Here is a 19,308-nt window from a genome sequence, read left to right as displayed (position 1 = left end):
TCTAAGGACGCCTTGGCCATTTTATGAGCTGTGATAATGTCAGCAGTTAAACTGGACAATGAGGAAGAGGCTTGCTTTAGCACCCTAGAGTTTTGTCCCTCTACTTTCCATGCAAATAAAAACCACGAACACCTAAAAGGGCGAGGATTTGTCAGTGGCACCTTTCAGTAACTACAGAAGGATGAAGAGCAGAGGTGAAAATCTGACCCCTGGGCTCGGAAAGAAGGCCATAGGTGTATTTACACCACACTTGGAGGATAGTGCATGACTGGAAGGGAGGGACGATAGGGCAGCTGGAAGACTCGTTTACCTTCTTCGTTTCCCGTCCTCACCCTGGAGTCTCAGCTTGGCATCTGCAGTTTAACACCGCAAGTGAAAGATCCAGCCCGGTTGGGCGGGGCCAAAAGGACACATGGCGGTAACAAGGAGGGACTAAGAAGCCTCAACGTACTAACCTGTCTATGGGTTATTATTAGGCAATCGGTGGACAGTCGGCGCTTCCTACGCCACAAATCAACACAACAGAAAGCAACATGAAAGCAGCAGAGCAAGAGTTGAACATGCAGTGTATTGTCCCGAACATACTAACTGGTCCGTGGCCCCCTGTCACACTGGCGAGTACTGGCGCATAGAGTCAAAAAGACGGCAGCAAGGGGTAATTAAAAGCTGCACCACCTAGTTATATACAAGTCACAAACATACTCTAAGTCAAAGTTGCCCACCTACCTGGTCCACGGCCAATAGACCACACAACTACAGTACATTTACAATGCAGCCAACAACATTGTGGCTTAAGGTTGACGGCGGGTCGTTTTGAATGGCACCGTATGAAGGTTGGAAATGAAGTGCTGACCGCACACTGTTTCGCACATTAGGAGTGTCAACTATCATAGTGAACACAAGAAATCAGAACTTGGATTGCACTACACATTTGGGAGACTTAATACGTCGTTTTAGAGTAACTTTGGACTTCTGAGGAGTGTAGAAGACACATTGAAGGTTTTTCTATGTGGATAATTGCAATCATGGGCTAATTATGTATCAGCTAGAAGTATTTGACAAAAAGATCCTGGAACGTCAGTAACCATCAAAAGATTGGAGCGTATTTGCTGCCCTGAGGAAGCCCTATTTAGGGCGAAACGCGTTGGCTGCATTATTCTATCATCTTACGTCATACGTGGTCCAAGAACTCATTAAAGGATCATAGTCAATACCATCAAAGAGTCCAGATGAATTCATCTGCTGTGCATTTGTGCATTCTAAAATATTTATGTAGCCTCTCTGTGCTTTTTTAAGAGTACTGGAGCATATCACTCATTCTTACTGCCTCTGTGTCTCTCTTGCTCTGTCTACCCATGAGCCTCTACCTCCCTCTTTGTCTCATGGCTTGCCCCATTCTAGTTAACACATAGCGTATTGCCGTGAATGTACTAACTTGTCTGTGGCTTATTATTAAACAATCGTTAGACAGTCAGCGCTTCCTTCGCCACAAATCAACACAACACAAACATGCACAGTGACATGAAAGCAGAAAAGCAAATATTTAACACGCAGCATATTGCCCCGAACGTACTAACCTCTCCTGTGAAAGCAGAAGAGCAACAATTGAACATGCAGCAAATTGCCCTGAATGTGCTAACCTCTCAGTGGCTTACTGTTAGACAATCGGACGACACTTGGCGCTTCCTTTGCCAAACATCAACACAACACGAACACGTGAAAGCTCTTACTGCCTCTGTGTCTCTCTCGCTCTGTTTTCCCGTGAGCCTCTACCTTTCTCTTTGTCTCATGACTTGCCCCATTCTAGTTAACATGTAGCATATTGCCCCAAACGTACTAACTTGCCTGTGGCTTATTAATAAACAATCAGTGGACAGTCGGCGCTTCCTTCGCCACAAATCAACATAACACAAACAGGCACAGCGACGTGAAAGCAGAAATGCAAAAATTGAGCATGCAGTATATTGCCCCGAAAGTACTAACCTCTCATGTGAAAGCAGAAGAGCAAACGCAGTATATTGCCCCAAACGGTTAACCTCTCTGTGGCTTATTATTAGACAATCGGAGGACATTTGCCGCTTCCTTCGCAACGCATCAACACAACAAGAAACACCTGAAAGCAGCTTCACTTAAATGAAAAGTTGCCTACAACCAATAATAATAAAGAAAACAGTGTAATGCGGCAAAAATGTATGCTATGCATAGACATGAAAGCAGATTCACTTTAATGAAAACAGTGCCTGCACAAACTAATAAAGTCAATAGTGTACCGCCGCAAGTACACCGTGCAGTCTGGATGGGCGGGGCTAAAATTAGACAAGGCGGTAAAAAGGAGGAACTAAGAAGCCTTCTGTACAATCCAAAACCAGCGTTTAGCATGGATGACACATGACGCAAGCCAATGAAATTCAGGGACGGGGCTTAAACACTACTTCTGAAATCTTACCGATTACAATAAGCCTCGCAGAGCAAGGAGCGCATGTGGACTCCATCACTAGGTCTGCAAGACCTAAAAACTGCTGCGAATGGCCAAGACTGCGAGGTGTGACCTTTGACTTTGCTATATCATCTTGTGGTAAACAGTGCAAAAGAAATTGACATTTATTTATTTAAAGTGCATCTAGGTTGCAATATGCTGTTATAAGACTCATTGATTGAGGTGAGATGGAAAGCGTAAGGGTTTAAGTTCTTTGCAAAAAAATAAGTGGTTAGTGGTACTCCGAATTACAAGAGGGAGGTCATCCCAGAGGGCAGCAGCACTACAAGAAAAGGAAGGGCCACCCAAGTCATGCATTTCTAAAGCCAGGGATATGCAAAAAGCCTTGGAGGCAGGAAGGAGAGTGCATGAAGGAACATAGGGAGTGTATCTAGCATGAAGGCAAAGGGGACATGGCATTATGCCCAATCCATATTGCTTAATATATATATATTCGTTTTGATGAGCATCCTGTTAAGCGTAGTAAACTGGGAAGAGACAGAATCAACTTTTCTTGAGGCAAAGAAGTAGATGCACTGCCTTGTTCCCAACCACCAGCAGGCTTTCGAGTAACTATTTAGGAAAGCCCAGATATAAGAACCTTCCTTAATCAAGGCGACAGGCCATGCTATGTTACCATCGTGCATAGCCTTTAAATTGCAAGAAGGTGGTGGTCTTTCTGAGGGTTCGTAGGAAAAGTAAACACGTGGGGACGACTTTGTTCATTTGTATCTGTGATACATACAGAAGGCCTGCCTGGATTCTTGAGGGTCAGCATTCTCTGCCAACCATTCAGTAGTATTTGTCTTTGTCATGCATTCCTCAATCCTCAGGTGTACCTGCTGCAAGCAGCCACCGTGTGGAGCCCACTAAATATCTACGCTCTGCATCAGGATGTGGGACAACACAGACTTCTGCCAAGAAGCGAAATAGCAATAAAATAAAAAGAGGAGAAAAAAAACTGAAGCTCAGAAGTATCCGTTTGCGTTAAACAATTTCTTTTGTGACAGAAACACTGGCAATTAAATACTAGCTAAAGTAATAGCAAACAATATAAATAATACATTTAAATAACCTCAAATAACAAAGTGCGCTCACACTGGTAAATTAAAATAGTTAATACAAAAGAAAGAGAAATTACAGTCCAAACTACAAAGCAAAGCTAGGGTAAATAAAGCAAACTGCCATATTATGCTCATGTGGATGAAACCATAGCATATAGTAAAATTCCCATTGTGAATTTTAATGATGGCGTATATCTTACCAGATAAACTGAAGTAAAAATGAACACAAATTTAATACACGAGTGCCGAGTTCTTTATAGGAATGGTGAAAGGACCGCTTGAGGAAGTTCTCCTGGACCATGACTCAGGAACGGAAAGGACCACATCTTAAAGCAATCTTCGTCTCAGAATATTCAGGCATGAGTTACAGGCCAGACACAATATGCATTGGTGTTTTACTTTAACCTCACTGCCGACAACATAATTCAGAAAAATTCTCGGGTTGCGCTAACATCAATGCCTTAGGGTGCTTTCTAATATCTCATTTGGGCAGACTGCAGAGAAAAGCAATATAGATGTATAGCAGAGCATGCAGGGATGTCTTAAGAATTTTGGGTCAATTGCATTCTGGGGGTCCCTGTTCGGAACAGCTTTGAATATATAATTCAATTTCAGCACTTTCACGACCTCTTTGGCCAGGTCGCAGTCGCAGACAGTGTACATACAGGCACACTCCTCCAAATTCTAAATGTATTTACATCTAATATTCAGAGATAGTGACCTATGCTTTCAATATTGTAACACAGTAGCAACTCACTAATGTTACTGCATTACAAATAATCTTTCTGACACCCTGCCATTTCTCAAATGTGATGTCCTATTGTCATCTAAAAGAAACTTTTGTTTTAACAGATGTTGCATGAAAAACATTTCTGAAAAATGTCTGCAATAGACTCTCACACATCACCCACATTTGAAGTAATTTAAAGGGAATCAGTATTTACAATAATCTATTTTGGAATTATTGAAGGTTATCAGGGCAAGACTCTCGGCCCTGAGAGTATCGCTTTGTTCGCCCTAAGTGTGGCAGGGTATGCTCGGACGTGAGTCCCTTGCTCACTTGGCCACTGGATTCAAGATAGCCTGGCTGATGAGGATTATGAATCCGAAACTGGTCCCAGGATGCTTGTTTCCGGTCCAGGGAAGACATGGCTTGGCAGTTCGGGCTGGACTGTTCCCATGAGGCACAGGGTCAGACTGATTTGCATATAGCCATGTTTGAACTGGGGTGGCTGAGTGGGCTAAAGAATGGTGCTGGATTAAACCCAGATCAGTTGACTGGGGGTGAGTGTTTGATTTGCTCAAACGCTCCGTCCATCATCCCCTTTTGTATCGCTTTGTTCGCCCTAAGTGTGGCAGGGTATGCTCAGACGTGAGTCCCTTGCTCACTTGGCCACTGGATTCAAGATAGCCTGGCTGATGAGGATTATGAATCCGAAACCGGTCCCAGGATGCTGGTTTCCGGTCCAGGGAAGACATGGCTTGGCAGTTCGGGCTGGACTGTTCCCATGAGGCACAGGGTCAGACTGATTTGCATATAGCCATGTTTGAACTGGGGTGGCTGAGTGGGCTAAAGAATGGTGATGGATTAAACCCAGATCAGTTGACTGGGGGTGAGTGTTTGATTTGCTCAAACGCTCCGTCCATCATCCCCTTTTGTAGCGCTTTGTTCGCCCTAAGTGTGGCAGGGTATGCTCAGACGTGAGTCCCTTGCTCACTTGGCCACTGGATTCAAGATAGCCTGGCTGATGAGGATTACGAATCCGAAACCGGTCCCAGGATGCTTGTTTCCGGTCCAGGGAAGACATGGCTTGGCAGTTCGGGCTGGACTGTTCCCATGAGGCACAGGGTCAGACTGATTTGCATATAGCCATGTTTGAACTGGGGTGGCTGAGTGGGCTAAAGAATGGTGATGGATTAAACCCAGATCAGTTGACTGGGGGTGAGTGTTTGATTTGCTCAAACGCTCCGTCCATCATCCCGTTTTGTATCGCTTTGTTCGCCCTAAGTGTGGCAGGTATGCTCAGACGTGAGTCCCTTGCTCACTTGGCCACTGGATTCAAGATAGCCTGGCTGATGAGGATTATGAATCCGAAACCGGTCCCAGGATGCTTGTTTCCGGTCCAGGGAAGACATGGCTTGGCAGTTCGGGCTGGACTGTTCCCATGAGGCACAGGGTCAGACTGATTTGCATATAGCCATGTTTGAACTGGGGTGGCTGAGTGGGCTAAAGAATGGTGATGGATTAAACCCAGATCAGTTGACTGGGGGTGAGTGTTTGATTTGCTCAAACGCTCCGTCCATCATCCCGTTTTGTATCGCTTTGTTCGCCCTAAGTGTGGCAGGGTATGCTCAGACGCGAGTCCCTTGCTCACTTGGCTACTGGATTCAAGATAGCCTGGCTGATGAGGATTATGAATCCGAAACCGGTCCCAGGATGCTTGTTTCCGGTCCAGGGAAGACATGGCTTGGCAGTTCGGGCTGGACTGTTCCCATGAGGCACAGGGTCAGACTGATTTGCATATAGCCATGTTTGAACTGGGGTGGCTGAGTGGGCTAAAGAATGGTGATGGGCTAAAGAATGGTGATGGATTAAACCCAGATCAGTTGACTGGGGGTGAGTGTTTGATTTGCTCAAACGCTCCGTCCATCATCCCCTTTTGTATCGCAAGACTCTCGGCAGAACACAGCTGGCTCTACCAGGGCCCCCCCTGATAGGCTGGGGCCAAGGGGGAAAGCCCACTTTGCCCATACCTTAAAACAAGCATGCCCTGGTGTTAAGTAGACTTGTACAAGAGAATATCTCCACCTACGGCTAGAACCATAGAGGTTGGTGTGTGTTAGTGACAGATAAATCAGAACAACAGTTCGAGCAATTAGATATGTTTCTTACCTAAATGAGACAATATAGCTTTGATATTGAACAACACAAGAAACACCATCAGTTTTAGATCTCCTTAGCTTGTGGTCTTTTTCCATGCTTATTATTAGAGCACGTTTCCATCATGACATGCTCTTTCTAGTTATCGCTATGCATCTGAATTCACTGTTCCTTAATTCCAGCAGAAACTGTTTTGAAACAGCTTTAAATCCATATGCTGGTTATAAAAGCTTTTTATGAGATCTTGAATTTATGAATGAAATGAGAAAAGATAAAAAATATAATGAACTTTCAGAAACATTCAAGTTAGTTTCTAATTTTGGTGGGGAAGCACATATTGAGAATTCTAGTAGTCCAGTTCCGAGAGACAGAGGGCCTGGTATAGAGTTTGGTGGAAAAGGTACTTTGTCACAAATGTGAAGGAATATGCTGCCTACCAAATCCTCGCTACCACTCCTTATCATATAAAGATGGTTGGACATAAGTATACCATCAATGGCGTTGCCATTGGTTCAGCTGACAGAACACCTCCCCCATATTTAGTGAGACTCACTTGTGCTCAAAAAAGAAGCTACAGAAGGTAAACGCTCCGTTTTCTGTTCTCTGCATTACCTTTTTTTGGCCTATAGATGAAATATGCCACTCTTCCTCTTATCTGATTACTGTGTCCTTTGAGCTTCGCTTTGATCACTCCTTTCACATACCTTCACATAACTAAAGACCTTCTATTGTGGTGATAGCGATTACCAGATAGAACTTTGGAGTTGATCATGAAGCATCTTCAGACGTTCATCAGCATATATATAAGGTTAGTAATTTGCATCGAATATACTGCAGGTTAAAAAATACTTTATCACACCCAATGAATGCCTGTTGTAAATGTCATACGCAAGCAAGGTTCACCATCACCCATGCACCCCGTGCTCCAGATAAAACAGCACTACCACCAGCATATAGGATAGTGTCCAAATCACCAAACCGTGCCCATGAATGAGCAAGAAAGCATAACAAGAGACAAGTGCAGGAAGTCTTTACTACTAACATGATGGTGCAAGCTCTCCAATACCATCCCCTGCTCATGGTCTCCAGTGAAATCCAAGGCATTCCTCCTGCTTGGAGCATCAAGACCCTTAGGAAATAAAATATACTTCAGATAAAAAGAAGCTACAGTTAACGTCAGGCTTCCAATAATTCAAAATAATGAGATAATTCATCCTTGCAGGCAATCACAGGCACATTCATTGAAGACCTTGCAAATGGGGTCTCTAGGTCAGTTAACAGGAATCAGATGGACATGGCGGGAGTAGTACTCCAGGAAAACAGCTTAGTCCACGGCTTGTGCACAATGATAGTCCAGACATTCTAAGGCCAAACTTTAACTGTGCTTTACATAAGAAAGCATACACATGAATGGGATGAAACAAGAATAAAATAGCAATTCCAAATCCGAAGGAGAATATGGAATACAAAGCCTATATACTCCATTTGTTCTACATACATACACTGTTTTGGAGTTTAGTTTACACTATTCCTGTTGCTCTTCGACCCACAACCGCATTCTCCTATATTGTGTTATACCCTTGAAGACTATCATTTACTATGGTAATTATACATAACCATTTCTTCAGACAGTCTGATTTCAGAGACTGGCGCCTGTAGGATTCCTCGGATTTCCACCGCTGGACTTCAGGTTTTCCTTCTTCTTCTCCTCTAAAACATTGTTCGACTCTTGTATCTACCAACCATTCTTGGTGTTGTGCGGTCACTATCACCCACTCTGTTTACAAATACTAATAATGCTGTAAGTCTTAAATCTATTGTTGTCGCTTCTGCCATGCTTCTTATCTCTTACCACATCCAAATATTCCAAACTCTTAACCAATTCCACAATCCAATTCATTATCACTTGTCATCTATGCACCTTGAAAATTCACCGTTATAAATTCTCCATGTACATTTTCATAAAGCTGGGCTTGAGTTGAAAATGGCCTCCAACCAATCGTCTGTTAGTTACACATGTTCACTTTGAGTGAACAGGGATGCTACAGTGCCTTGACGAAAGTGTGAGGATCCATGCAAAGAAGTGAAGATCCTACATGGATTAGATATGTTGCCTATTGGTATTTTACTTAGGACTGCTACATGCATGGAAACACCCCCGCCCATCCTGGCCTCAAAAGAGAGCTTATTTGGATTGGCTTAATTCTGTATATCTGACGCATGCTCTCAAAATCAAGGTCTCATCAGAATATCTCAAATAAAAAGCTAGTTATGGTTTTCAGCACTATCTGGAACTCACAAAAGGTATGTGTTCACTATACTTTTAATTTAGATTTCTTCAGTTACAATGTAAACATGAGCACGAAACACAGAGTACATGTAGCATGATGACAGATACTGAGATGCATATTCTCCTTTTGACAGCCTATTTGGAGAATGAACACGAATTATCCAATGGGATCATTCCAAGTTGTTTTTTCTTCAATCAAAGGTAAACAAAGAACTCTCTAGAGTTCCTCATTTAGTTAAGCATTGCAATAAGATATTTTATACTATTACAGCTGCAGGTACAGTGTTTCAAATTACACTACAAAGAGGAAAAAACACTTCACCAAAGCCCTTCTGAACACATTCCCCTCTATTCTTTTCAACGCAGACCACAATATAACCAACAACAGTATTGAGCTAACTACTTTAAATATACACTTCCCTCTTTGAAAAAAAGCATCTGTTTTCATCCATTATAAACCAAACTAGGAGATACCATGTATATTGATCCAGCAGTGTAACATTTACAAACTTCCTGGATCTTAAAACCCCTTGACAGCATCATAAGATCACAATAAATTGCTATCCATTACTATCCTCAGGCTGGTAGACATATACTATCTTCCTACACTGCCCGCAGACTATGGTCGATGATCTGCATACAATGCTGGTACCCCAGGCTGTTTCCAGCTTTAAGACTGTGCACTTGAAATCCTGTAGAGCAGCTCTGAACCCAGCCCAAAAGCTGTTCACATCTACTTACATAATGTAAACCAGCAAAATATCCTTGCCGTCTGACTACCAACAAATATGTCTCAGACCTCAGGACAACACTGAGGCAGCCACAATTCAGGACCTCTCAAATCACAGACAGCAGCAGTGATGCTGGAAGAATTCTCACAGTGGGGGTGCTGCAGTTAATGATGCATCATTGACGTCATAGAGATAGTGGAAAATCCAAGCATCACACAAAAAATAAGTGTGGGAAATGTGCCATTCCGATTCGGCAGGAGAGTGGAAAGGCTATAGTTTGTAGCCAGTGGGGCATTTTGGATCACCGGTGAGGTAGTGCAGTGTAATTTACAGAAAGCACATTTTCTGTTGAAATCGGCACTAAATTTTCCTAGACATGAAGTTTCACTGATAAAAGTGGCGCAGTGAACTCCCTGCTTTAATAGCTTAAATCGGGTATGCCACTGGGCACCTGGGCTGGTGAACGCGCTCCCTCTACCACATTAATTATTTATGGACCTCGTGTGTGTAGGTTTACAGACAAATGGTCATAAATAACACACTGAAGGATTATTATGAGAGAGGGTGTGTACTTGGGCTGAATAGAGAGCGGCAATGATTTAAAGAGTAAGTGAGAGAGAAGGGTATCTTGTCGCTGAATAAAAGATGTTTATTGTTACCCAACTCATTGCCACTCATTGCAAAGGAGTATAAAAGTAAAGATTAGGAGAAAAAAGTTGAGCCAAAGCAAGGGAGGGCCGAGGAAGGGTGAAAGAAGGGAAGGAAGAAAACATGAAAAGATAGGAGGAAAAAAGTTAGGGTGTAAGGAAGGAAGGCGAATGAATGGCTGGCAGGGTCAAAGGAGGGGCAGAATGCAGTTATAAAAGGATAGATGGAATAGTTAAAGGAAGAATAAAGGACCAGTGAACGGTGGAGTGAAGTGTGGAAAGATTGATAAGCGAAAGTCTGAGTGGATGGAAGAAAGGACAGATAGGTGAAAAGATAAAGGAAGAAACAGAAAAAGGATATTATAATGGATAGATACTTGGCTATATTAGTAGTTGATAAGTTCTACGGGGTGTTTCAGCAGTAATTTTATATTTTACACCTATTTTTTTTACCCGTTTCAAGATGGCCGTCACAGTGAGCTTTGACTCGCGAGAATCACGTTGCACACGTGATCGGTGTCGCGACGCTCTATTTACGCGAGTCCTTTACCGGTGGACTCCAAGATGGATGATTCCAGACGCCGGATGGACTAGGTAGCGGTAAGCGGGCCGTGTGTGTGTGGGAAATTGGGAGTCAGCGTGATGCACTGACTGACTTCCGGTGTGACATAAGCGGGCCACTACTTCCCGATTTCTGAGTGGGGACGCACCGGGCAGATTGATTTCAGGGATGATAAGAGTATGTAGCCTGTATCGATCCACGTATGCTCAATTAAGGACAAGCCCCAAAAGTTTTGATATCGAGTGGATGCGGATAATTGAGTAACACTGCAGAATGTATTGCGATGAGAATAGGTGTATTTACATCATTGTATGCCTATCCATGATGAAACGTTATGCGGAGAGAGAATAGAGATTACTACATGTTGGTCAAATGGGAATATGCAAGATTTTGAGGTGTTGGTATTTCATTAATTCTTGCAGGTGACAGGACTTTTGGGCGGTCACTGAGTGGGCACGCGATCAACTGACGCGCGTTTCTTTTTAGAGATGGTTGCAGGTATGCAGTGTAGACGCAACCAACTGGTACGGTAATTTTATTTATTTGAGTGGAGTTTGATTACATCACTGGTTTGAAGTGGCTCTTACAGATGGCGCATTCTTTCATTTTTATGACCATACCATCATAGGTTTGATGTGGGACCTCCCATGAAGTGTAATTTGGAACCCCCCTAGCCCTAAAGAAGTTGCTCGAATTGTTTTGGCAACAAAACATGTCGGCTTATGAAGATTGACTATGGTTTTATTGGAACCATTTTTAATTTGGAATTGCTTACAGCACTTAATAAAGTTACTTTGAGCTAGTAAGCTTTACCAATTTTTAATGGTGAGGATTATTTGTTTATATTCTCACGGGGTTCAAGGGGAATGCACTATAATAGAATGCATAGATAGTACACTCACATTTAGGTTTCTTTATCTTTTTTATTGATTTCATGGGCTTGATATTTCTTTATGACAGCACACACATTTGTTTTCTTTAGAGAGAAAGTAACCGATGATGATAAGCGGGCTTGCTGACAAGTACCAGCCAGCGGCCCCCTTGGTGTTACGACCGTGTGGTGCTTTCTCCCTTTCCACACCTTTTTTTCTTCAGTTTATGGGTGGGTCTATGATGGTAGGTTATTCTAATTGAGACACACCACAACACATGGACTAAAATGTTTGAGAGGGAGTCATACAAAATTTATGAGACCCCTCGAATGTTGGAATTACAGATTTGGGTGTGATCCCGTTGGGTCAGGCCTTGTTGTGATTTATAGATTAGTAGTTGAAACAATGTATATGTGAAAGGTGAAAAGGAAAATGGATGGATGGATAGATAGATGATAGAGTAAGAGCATGGATGACTGGTTGGAAGGAGGAAGAAAAAGTGAATGGAACTTTCTAAGGAGGTTTGGGTTCGCTGGATTTGCGTGCTCAGTGTGACTAGAGGAATGGTTCAAAGTGGGGGTTATTTCAGTTCTCTGGCTACTCCCTTGCTGGTAAAAATATATAGCGCACAATAATATGTGGAAATTCAGTTTAGCGAATGTTTATTTTCACCATCTAAAGTGTCTTGATTTGTTCCTACTAGAATCTTTGTTTCCATCACACTACAGAATTACAAAACAATGTGCTTAAGCTGTGTTTTCCTAATTGTGGATATATGCTGAAATATGTATATAGCTAATTACAGTTATTTAACAGCCATTACTTTCAATTACTGTACCCCAGCAAGATTGTCAACTAGGTCACTTTTACAAAATCCTCCCAATTTGCTGTCAGAGAAATAAAAGTAAACACTTGTTTCCAAATAAGCAGAAATTTCTCAGAAGATATAGCCTGACATTTGATCTTTGTCTTTGAAAGTGCAGCATATGTGAGATAATAAAAACTACATCCCGGAGAATAAACTTTAATTCACGGATTGAGATGTGTTATAAGTCTATGAATGGAACTAATGGAGTAAGCAGATAAATACCTAAAAAGACAGCTACTCAGGAAATACAAGTATTTTCCATTTCCCCTTTCACCTTCAGAATAAATGCAAGCTGCACTAAACTAGCACACTCCTAAATTTACTGGCCCAAAACCTCTGATGGAAGGTTGGGCATCCATTCATACTGCTCCATCAGTAAATTCTAACAGCAAGTTAACAAAGGTTGAAACTTCTAATACCTTCCAAGCTCTCAAGATCATTGATCTCTTTTCCAATGGCAATGGTCCATAACATTTTAGGGTTACTACGCAACTATCTGAAACTACATTCTCTTTCTTCAGCAGAATAAAGCTGGTCTCTTTTCCTAAGTACGACCTATCCAAAGCACAAGTAGAATTTTGGTGTAGCTTGATTCCTTTAAAGGACTATGAAAAGTTATACAAAAATGGTTTTGATGTTGGAGGAATACACTATAAATCTCCTTTAGTCCAGAGGTTAGGTCAAGGACATGATAGGGAAGCTGGTTTCTCATCTTCTTTTAATCATATAAATGATAATGTGTACAAAAGTAGTTCTGTAGATACACTCACAACACTTATTGACCAAGGATGAAGACAAATAAGAAATCAAAACCAGCCAATAACAGATGATTAAATGCTGAAGTCTCTTGGTTCTGGCTTTCGATGAATCTGAATGAAAATAAATTTAATAATGCTTCTAAACTTCGTTCTTCACAACAACCTGGAGCTAATGTCCTGGAATCTACTGGGTTCGGAATGAGACCAGCTTAATCAATTGCTAACATTTTCCATCTCTCTTCAAGAGACCTGGTCCACAGTAAAATGTAACTGGGAGAACTTCTATGCAATTTGCGTTCCTGTAAAGAGGGTTAGGAAAGGCAACGCTAGGGGTGGTCTTACTATCCTACACTCTGTTGAGTTCCAGCCGGACTTTGAAATAATACCACTTTCCTGTGGCAATATCCAGTGAATATCCAGTCCACTGAAATATAAATCCCATTGGATATAATCTGAATTATTTTTTGGGTGGACGGGATATCTATCACCGTTGTGAAGGGGTAACTTGTCTGCCACGATCTAAATCAGGTGCTAAATTACCTAAATCAAGTGCTACCTTCGTAGATATTTTACTTTTAGATAGTATCTAGGTTTCTCCTGGATTACAATACAATTCTCTGGTAATTGAGACCTTTGAATTAATAGATCTTGCAAAGTGAAAATTTCAAATGCTGCACTAATGGCCCATAAAAATGAGGAACTTGATGGAGCCTGGAACATTCCCAATTTAGTATTTCCACCTAAGTTAACGCCAGACAAACGAGGAAAATGCTTTATGATTTGCTGCACGGCATAAATGGTGGGATTTTATATGGGAGAGTAAATAGGGATGTCCTAACATTTACTAGGGGGTCTCTGGTTGGTCTATCATTGATTTAATTATGTTAAGCTATGACTTGTTTAATAAACTCTTGACACTCCAACCTGAGTTTCGTCAAGGTAGTGAACACGCAATATTAAATGTAAAGCTTAAAATGTATTTACAGCAAATGTCTTGTTGGTCGCTAACTGAAGGAAATGGCTCAGCCACCATAGCTTCAAACCAAAGTCAAATTATTTGGAATTCCATCAATACTATCACAGTGAATACATTAGCTAACTCCTTTTGGGCCCAAAACACACCAGAAGGAGGACATCCCATTCAAATATTTGAAAACAAATTCTCAGATGCTGTAAAAGAGATTCAGAGTGTGTTCAAACCTCTAAAGAAATAGCTATTCCCCTCTAAAGATCACAAAGACTCAGAACTTTCACGTAAACAATAAAAGCTTATTCGACAACAGTCTATTTAATTTTCAGTTTCTAGGGGCAAAGAAATGCAAGAAAAGGAGAAATATTAATTTAGCACTCAACAAAAAAAGTAGATGATCAAAACTAGATGGATCTTCAACAAGCAGCCCAACCAACAGAAAAACCACAAAATGTTCTGGCAGGTTATTGCAAACTTTGCAGGCAGAAGGAAAAGTTCCACGGCAATACCCATTCCTTCATCGGATGGATTGTCTATTTCTATCTATTGAGATATACACAAGGACAGCAAGCTCTTCTGCAGCAATAGGATTCCAATTAAAGTAATTAAGAACAACACAGAAGTTTGGAAACACTCCTCACCACTCTGTTCTCTTTTCGTTATGCTTCGGAGCAAATTCCATATTCATGGAGAGGTAGCATAGTAGTTCCCTTATATAAAAAGTGTTCTCTTTCCTCTCGCTATGATTATCGCCAATTTGTCCTTCTGGACACAACAGAGAAAATCTTTGTGTCCAGTAGCCGGAACCATCTTAAGGAAGGGGCATATTCAGTGGGAGTGCTTCCACTTGTCAACGTGAGCTTTAAACCCAAACCCTTAGTGACTGATAACAATGTAATAGTCCACACTCATATTGACAAATATGTGGTGTCTAAATTGCAGGTGTTATATGCAGTGTTTGTTGACATCTCCACAGCATTTGACAGGCTAGATAGACCTACCCTTTAGAAGAAACTGGACGGCTTGAGGATTCCTACTAAGTTATTAAGACTGATTATTGCACTCCATATGTCTACTTTGTGTAAAGTGTTAATGAGGGGGAATAAGGGATTGACTCTTAATATTCTGACACAAAATGGATTGAAACTAAGTTGTATTTTAGCTACTATTTTGTTTTCTATTTATCTTTGTGATCTACCCGCTTATTTAATCAATATTAAGAATGTTCCTCCTCGAATCGCTCTTCAAAATGTGCATGTTTTACTGTATGATGTTGTCGTCTTTGACCTTACCCCTTTCAGTCTTCAGCGAAACCTAGATGCTTTATTTAAATACGTGGGGGACAACTTTCTGAAAATAAATATTGCTAATACCACGGTGTTGCCTTTTAGAGGAAAGAAATTGTACCGTCCTTTTAGATGGAGTCTGGGTGGAATCTACCTGGATATAGTAAAAACATACACATACCTGGACACGGTTTTCCCCATGCCTCAAATTTTTATCACAGGTACAAAGGCGTTATAGACCACATAGATGCTTTAAAACATTTTTTACAGTTCTTTTAGTAGGCTACAATTTACAGCTCTCTTGGATATCTATCAAGCAAAAATTCTCCCTATTCTGTCTTATGCTCTAGAGTACATCCTCCTACATAAGTGCTCATTTTTAAATTCGTAGAAAGGAAAGTTTCTTCGGATGATAATTTCTTGAAATCATGTTCAAAATTTATGTCTAGAACATTCTCTTCCTAGCGTCTATACAATATTTCTGGCATATGTAATTAGATACTCTTATGACTTGTTACATGATTCTAAAGGCACCTTAAGAGACTACTTAAACAAACCATTAATGGAAAAGCAAAAATTATCACTTTCAATCACAATCTTAGGGTTGCCCTTGCACAATTACAATTTACGATTGACCACTTACAGATGTGGACACCTGCACAACTCAAATTGTTTCGAAAACATGCTATCGTCAGAATAAGTTACACTAGTATTACTGCCCATTGTTGTCCCTAAATATATATGTCTTACTCTCATAGTATATCCTTTAGGCAGTATTTAGGATATTTAATGTTTCCTCTGGAACATAGTGTTAGATGATTTATACTCAGGTCAAGACTAGGCATTTTACCCCTAAATGATTATAAAAAAATACTGGTCCAATAAAGGAAACAAGACCGGGATGTGTGACCTTTGCAATGGTGCTATTCAAGATATTGAATATGTATTTTTTGTCTGTCCGAATGAGATGGTGGTGGAAGCTAGAAATCAATTCATAAAACCTTTGTGTTTCAAATATGAAATATCTAAAATTAATTGTTTTGGCAAAGTCACCTCCTAATGAGCTAGATTTTTATAATACCTACAAGTTTTTAAAATAGTTTTTAGTAATGTAATAATTACTACAGGCTTTATTATTGTACATATTGGTTATGTCTGATGAATCAAAATCAATAAAATTATTCTGTTGAAAGGTGATTTGAACCTACCAAATTTTATGCACTACCAAATAGCTTTCCTAGTGAGACATGTCCTCTGGTGGATGAAACGGTGCTCTCCTCACCGCCTGCCATGGCCAGACATCAAAAATGACCTACTCAAAGCCCTTTCTTTAATAAATTTTTACAAAAAAACCCATAAATGTTACTTACTCTTACTGGATCATCAAAGACAGCATAATGGCAGTTAGATCCCCTAATAATATTTCAAAACTAATTTGCAAAACTCAGACTCCGCCTCACTCTGGCTTAAATTCATGTAACAAAAACAGTGTTTTGGAAGGACTGATTGAATCTTGGCATTCTTCCTAATAAATACTGTGGCTCTACTAGTAACTAGTTCTCTTTTGTAATGTTAGTGGACAAATTCCATCTTCAATCACTGGAATTCAACTACTTCAAGCTTAAAGTTTCTCCTAGGAAGATAAAGCAATCACAACAATCTGGCTGCATTACATTTTTGGAAACTCTGATAAACAAGCCCCCCATGAATCTATGATATATATGTATACAGATAAATACAAAACTCCCCCTCAATAAACATATTCAAAACAAATTAGACGTTTCTTGCACTCTTCATGGTATTAACCGTCATTCCCCATCCTTCTGGTATACAATTTGGGACTGACTGTTGCAGTAGAGTGGATGCAGAAAAACCAGATATACGTGAAATATGAAATAAATGAAACCTGTATGAAACAAGTGGGTACATATTTAACAGAAACAGAGGAGGGCCCACAATTTATAAAAAAACAACAATATTAATGAGTTACATAGGGAGTTACAGAAGAATATCAATCCAGAACTACAATGATAACATTCCCAGTCATATCTACCATGTTATCAGTCTATAAAATACTGTAAGGAAGCTAATATTAAACATACACAGTCAGTGTTTCATCTACCTCTTAGACCCACTGATTACAATAGGTATCAAGACTATTTTGGATAGCTGGATAAACTAGAATAATAACTCTTATTACGCTAGGCGGGCTTGGGTTTGCTTTGCCAGAAGTGCTAATAACATTATCCACAATTGTACTTTCTGTGCCAAATCTTCCCGATTACTATGGTCAAAGCTAGACCTATACTTAGAAAACTTTAAACTACCATACACTCACTCATGCCCTTGAATTTGCTCCATAGGTAGCACCCTTCTTTTCTTCTGGAGCATTTAATTTTATACTTTATATCCCTTCTCTTCCTTCCCTCTCTCTTTTTTTATTCTTTCGAATTGTTTTCCTCCTTTGGTTTCTTTTTTGCCCCTCCTTTCTTCCTATTCTATATACCTCATGTCTACTTTTTACCATTGTAAATAACTCCTATTTTTCAACATAGGATGGGTCTGCCTTTTCTAGCTATTACTCTTTATTCGATGTAAGCATGGTCTGACACTGAATTGAAATGTTCTCCTTTCTGCTTGTTGTGTACGAAAATGTCATATGATCCTATTATTTTGATAGCGCCAATAAAACATGTTTTTTCATTAAACAAAAATGAAATCCTAAAAAGTTCAGGTACTGACAGAGATATATGAAAATATTATAAATTATTTCCCCTGAATCTGGCTCCAATCCCTGTGAAGAAGTACCAGGAGATAGTAAGGGACAGACAACCGTCGCAAACTAAGAAATAAGCAGAAATAATTGTGCTGTCAAAACCAAGAAATCATGCTACTCCCAGGGTCCTCCTGAGCATTGACAATAAGATATATAGGACAGTACAAGCTAACAGGTTAGCTTCAATTCTCATCAATAAAATATATGAACACCAGTAAGGGTTTAAAAGAGAACATCATGCTTGATACAACAAACAAGCCATCTTCTAAAAAAAGGCAAATAAAGAAATGCTTCCACTGGCTCTGATGCCCTGGACTTGAGAAATGCTCTCCATGCCACTGGAGTCAAGCTATCCTGACTGATGAGGAGTGAAACCCCAAAACCGGTCCTAGGATGCTTGTTTCCAGTACAGAGAGGTCCTGGCCTGGCAATTCGGGCTGGTCTCTTACCATTGGGCACAGGGTCAAGACTGATTTGCATATGTCTGGGTTCAAACTAGAATGACATGGGGAGCAAATCAACTATGGATTTAGGCTCATATCTCTGTACTGGGGTGAATTTATGACATTTTTCTGCATTCTGTCCATCAATTGTTCTTTTTGAATTTGTCACCCCAGGTGGGACGGATATGCCCAGACGTGGGTCCTGCGCTCTCCATGCCACTGGAATCAAGTTATCCTGGCTGATGAGGGGTGAAGCCCCGAAACCGGTCCTAGGATGCTTGTTTCCAGGCCAGGGAGGACCTGGCCTGGCAATTCAAGCTGGACTGTTCCTACTGGGCACAGGGTCAAGACTGATTTGCATATGGCTACCTTCAAACTGGAATGGCATGGGGAGCAAAAAAACGATGGATATAGGCCCAGATCTATGTACAGGTGTGAATCTATGACATTGTTCTGCATTCTGTCCATCAATTGTTCTTTTTGCACTGGACTTGGAGAAGGCATTCGAGAAGGTAAGTTGGGAATTTTTAAAGAAAATAAAGTTAAAGTTTGGGATGAGGAGTAATGGATCCGTATGGCCAAGGCATTCTACAACTACCCCGTACGCTAAAAGGGATATTATCGGGCGATGTAACACACAGGGTACCAGCTAATTACAGGAACAACCCATAAAATGTCACTGTT

The 19,308-nt window shown here is 40.7% G+C and overlaps 1 protein-coding gene across 7 annotated transcripts in view; it reads right to left on the bottom strand.

Annotated features, from left to right (window-relative positions):
* ARHGAP27 (Rho GTPase activating protein 27) overlaps window positions 1-19,308 on the bottom strand; it is a 627,637-nt gene that overhangs the window by 62,666 nt on the left and 545,663 nt on the right. For 3 of the 7 annotated variants that reach the window (XM_078645010.1, XM_078645011.1, XM_078645014.1), the window contains one exon: window positions 7,464-7,550. The exons of the other annotated variants lie outside the window; for them this stretch is intronic. In XM_078645010.1, coding sequence (XP_078501136.1) covers window positions 7,464-7,550 — 87 coding nt within the window. The remainder of the gene's footprint in view (window positions 1-7,463; window positions 7,551-19,308) is intronic. 7 annotated transcript variants of the gene reach the window in all.

The sequence above is a fragment of the Lissotriton helveticus genome, chromosome 5_1 (genome assembly GCF_964261635.1).
Source record: "Lissotriton helveticus chromosome 5_1, aLisHel1.1, whole genome shotgun sequence".
Taxonomy (NCBI): domain Eukaryota; kingdom Metazoa; phylum Chordata; class Amphibia; order Caudata; family Salamandridae; genus Lissotriton; species Lissotriton helveticus.
This window is presented reverse-complemented; position numbering and strand designations above follow the sequence as displayed.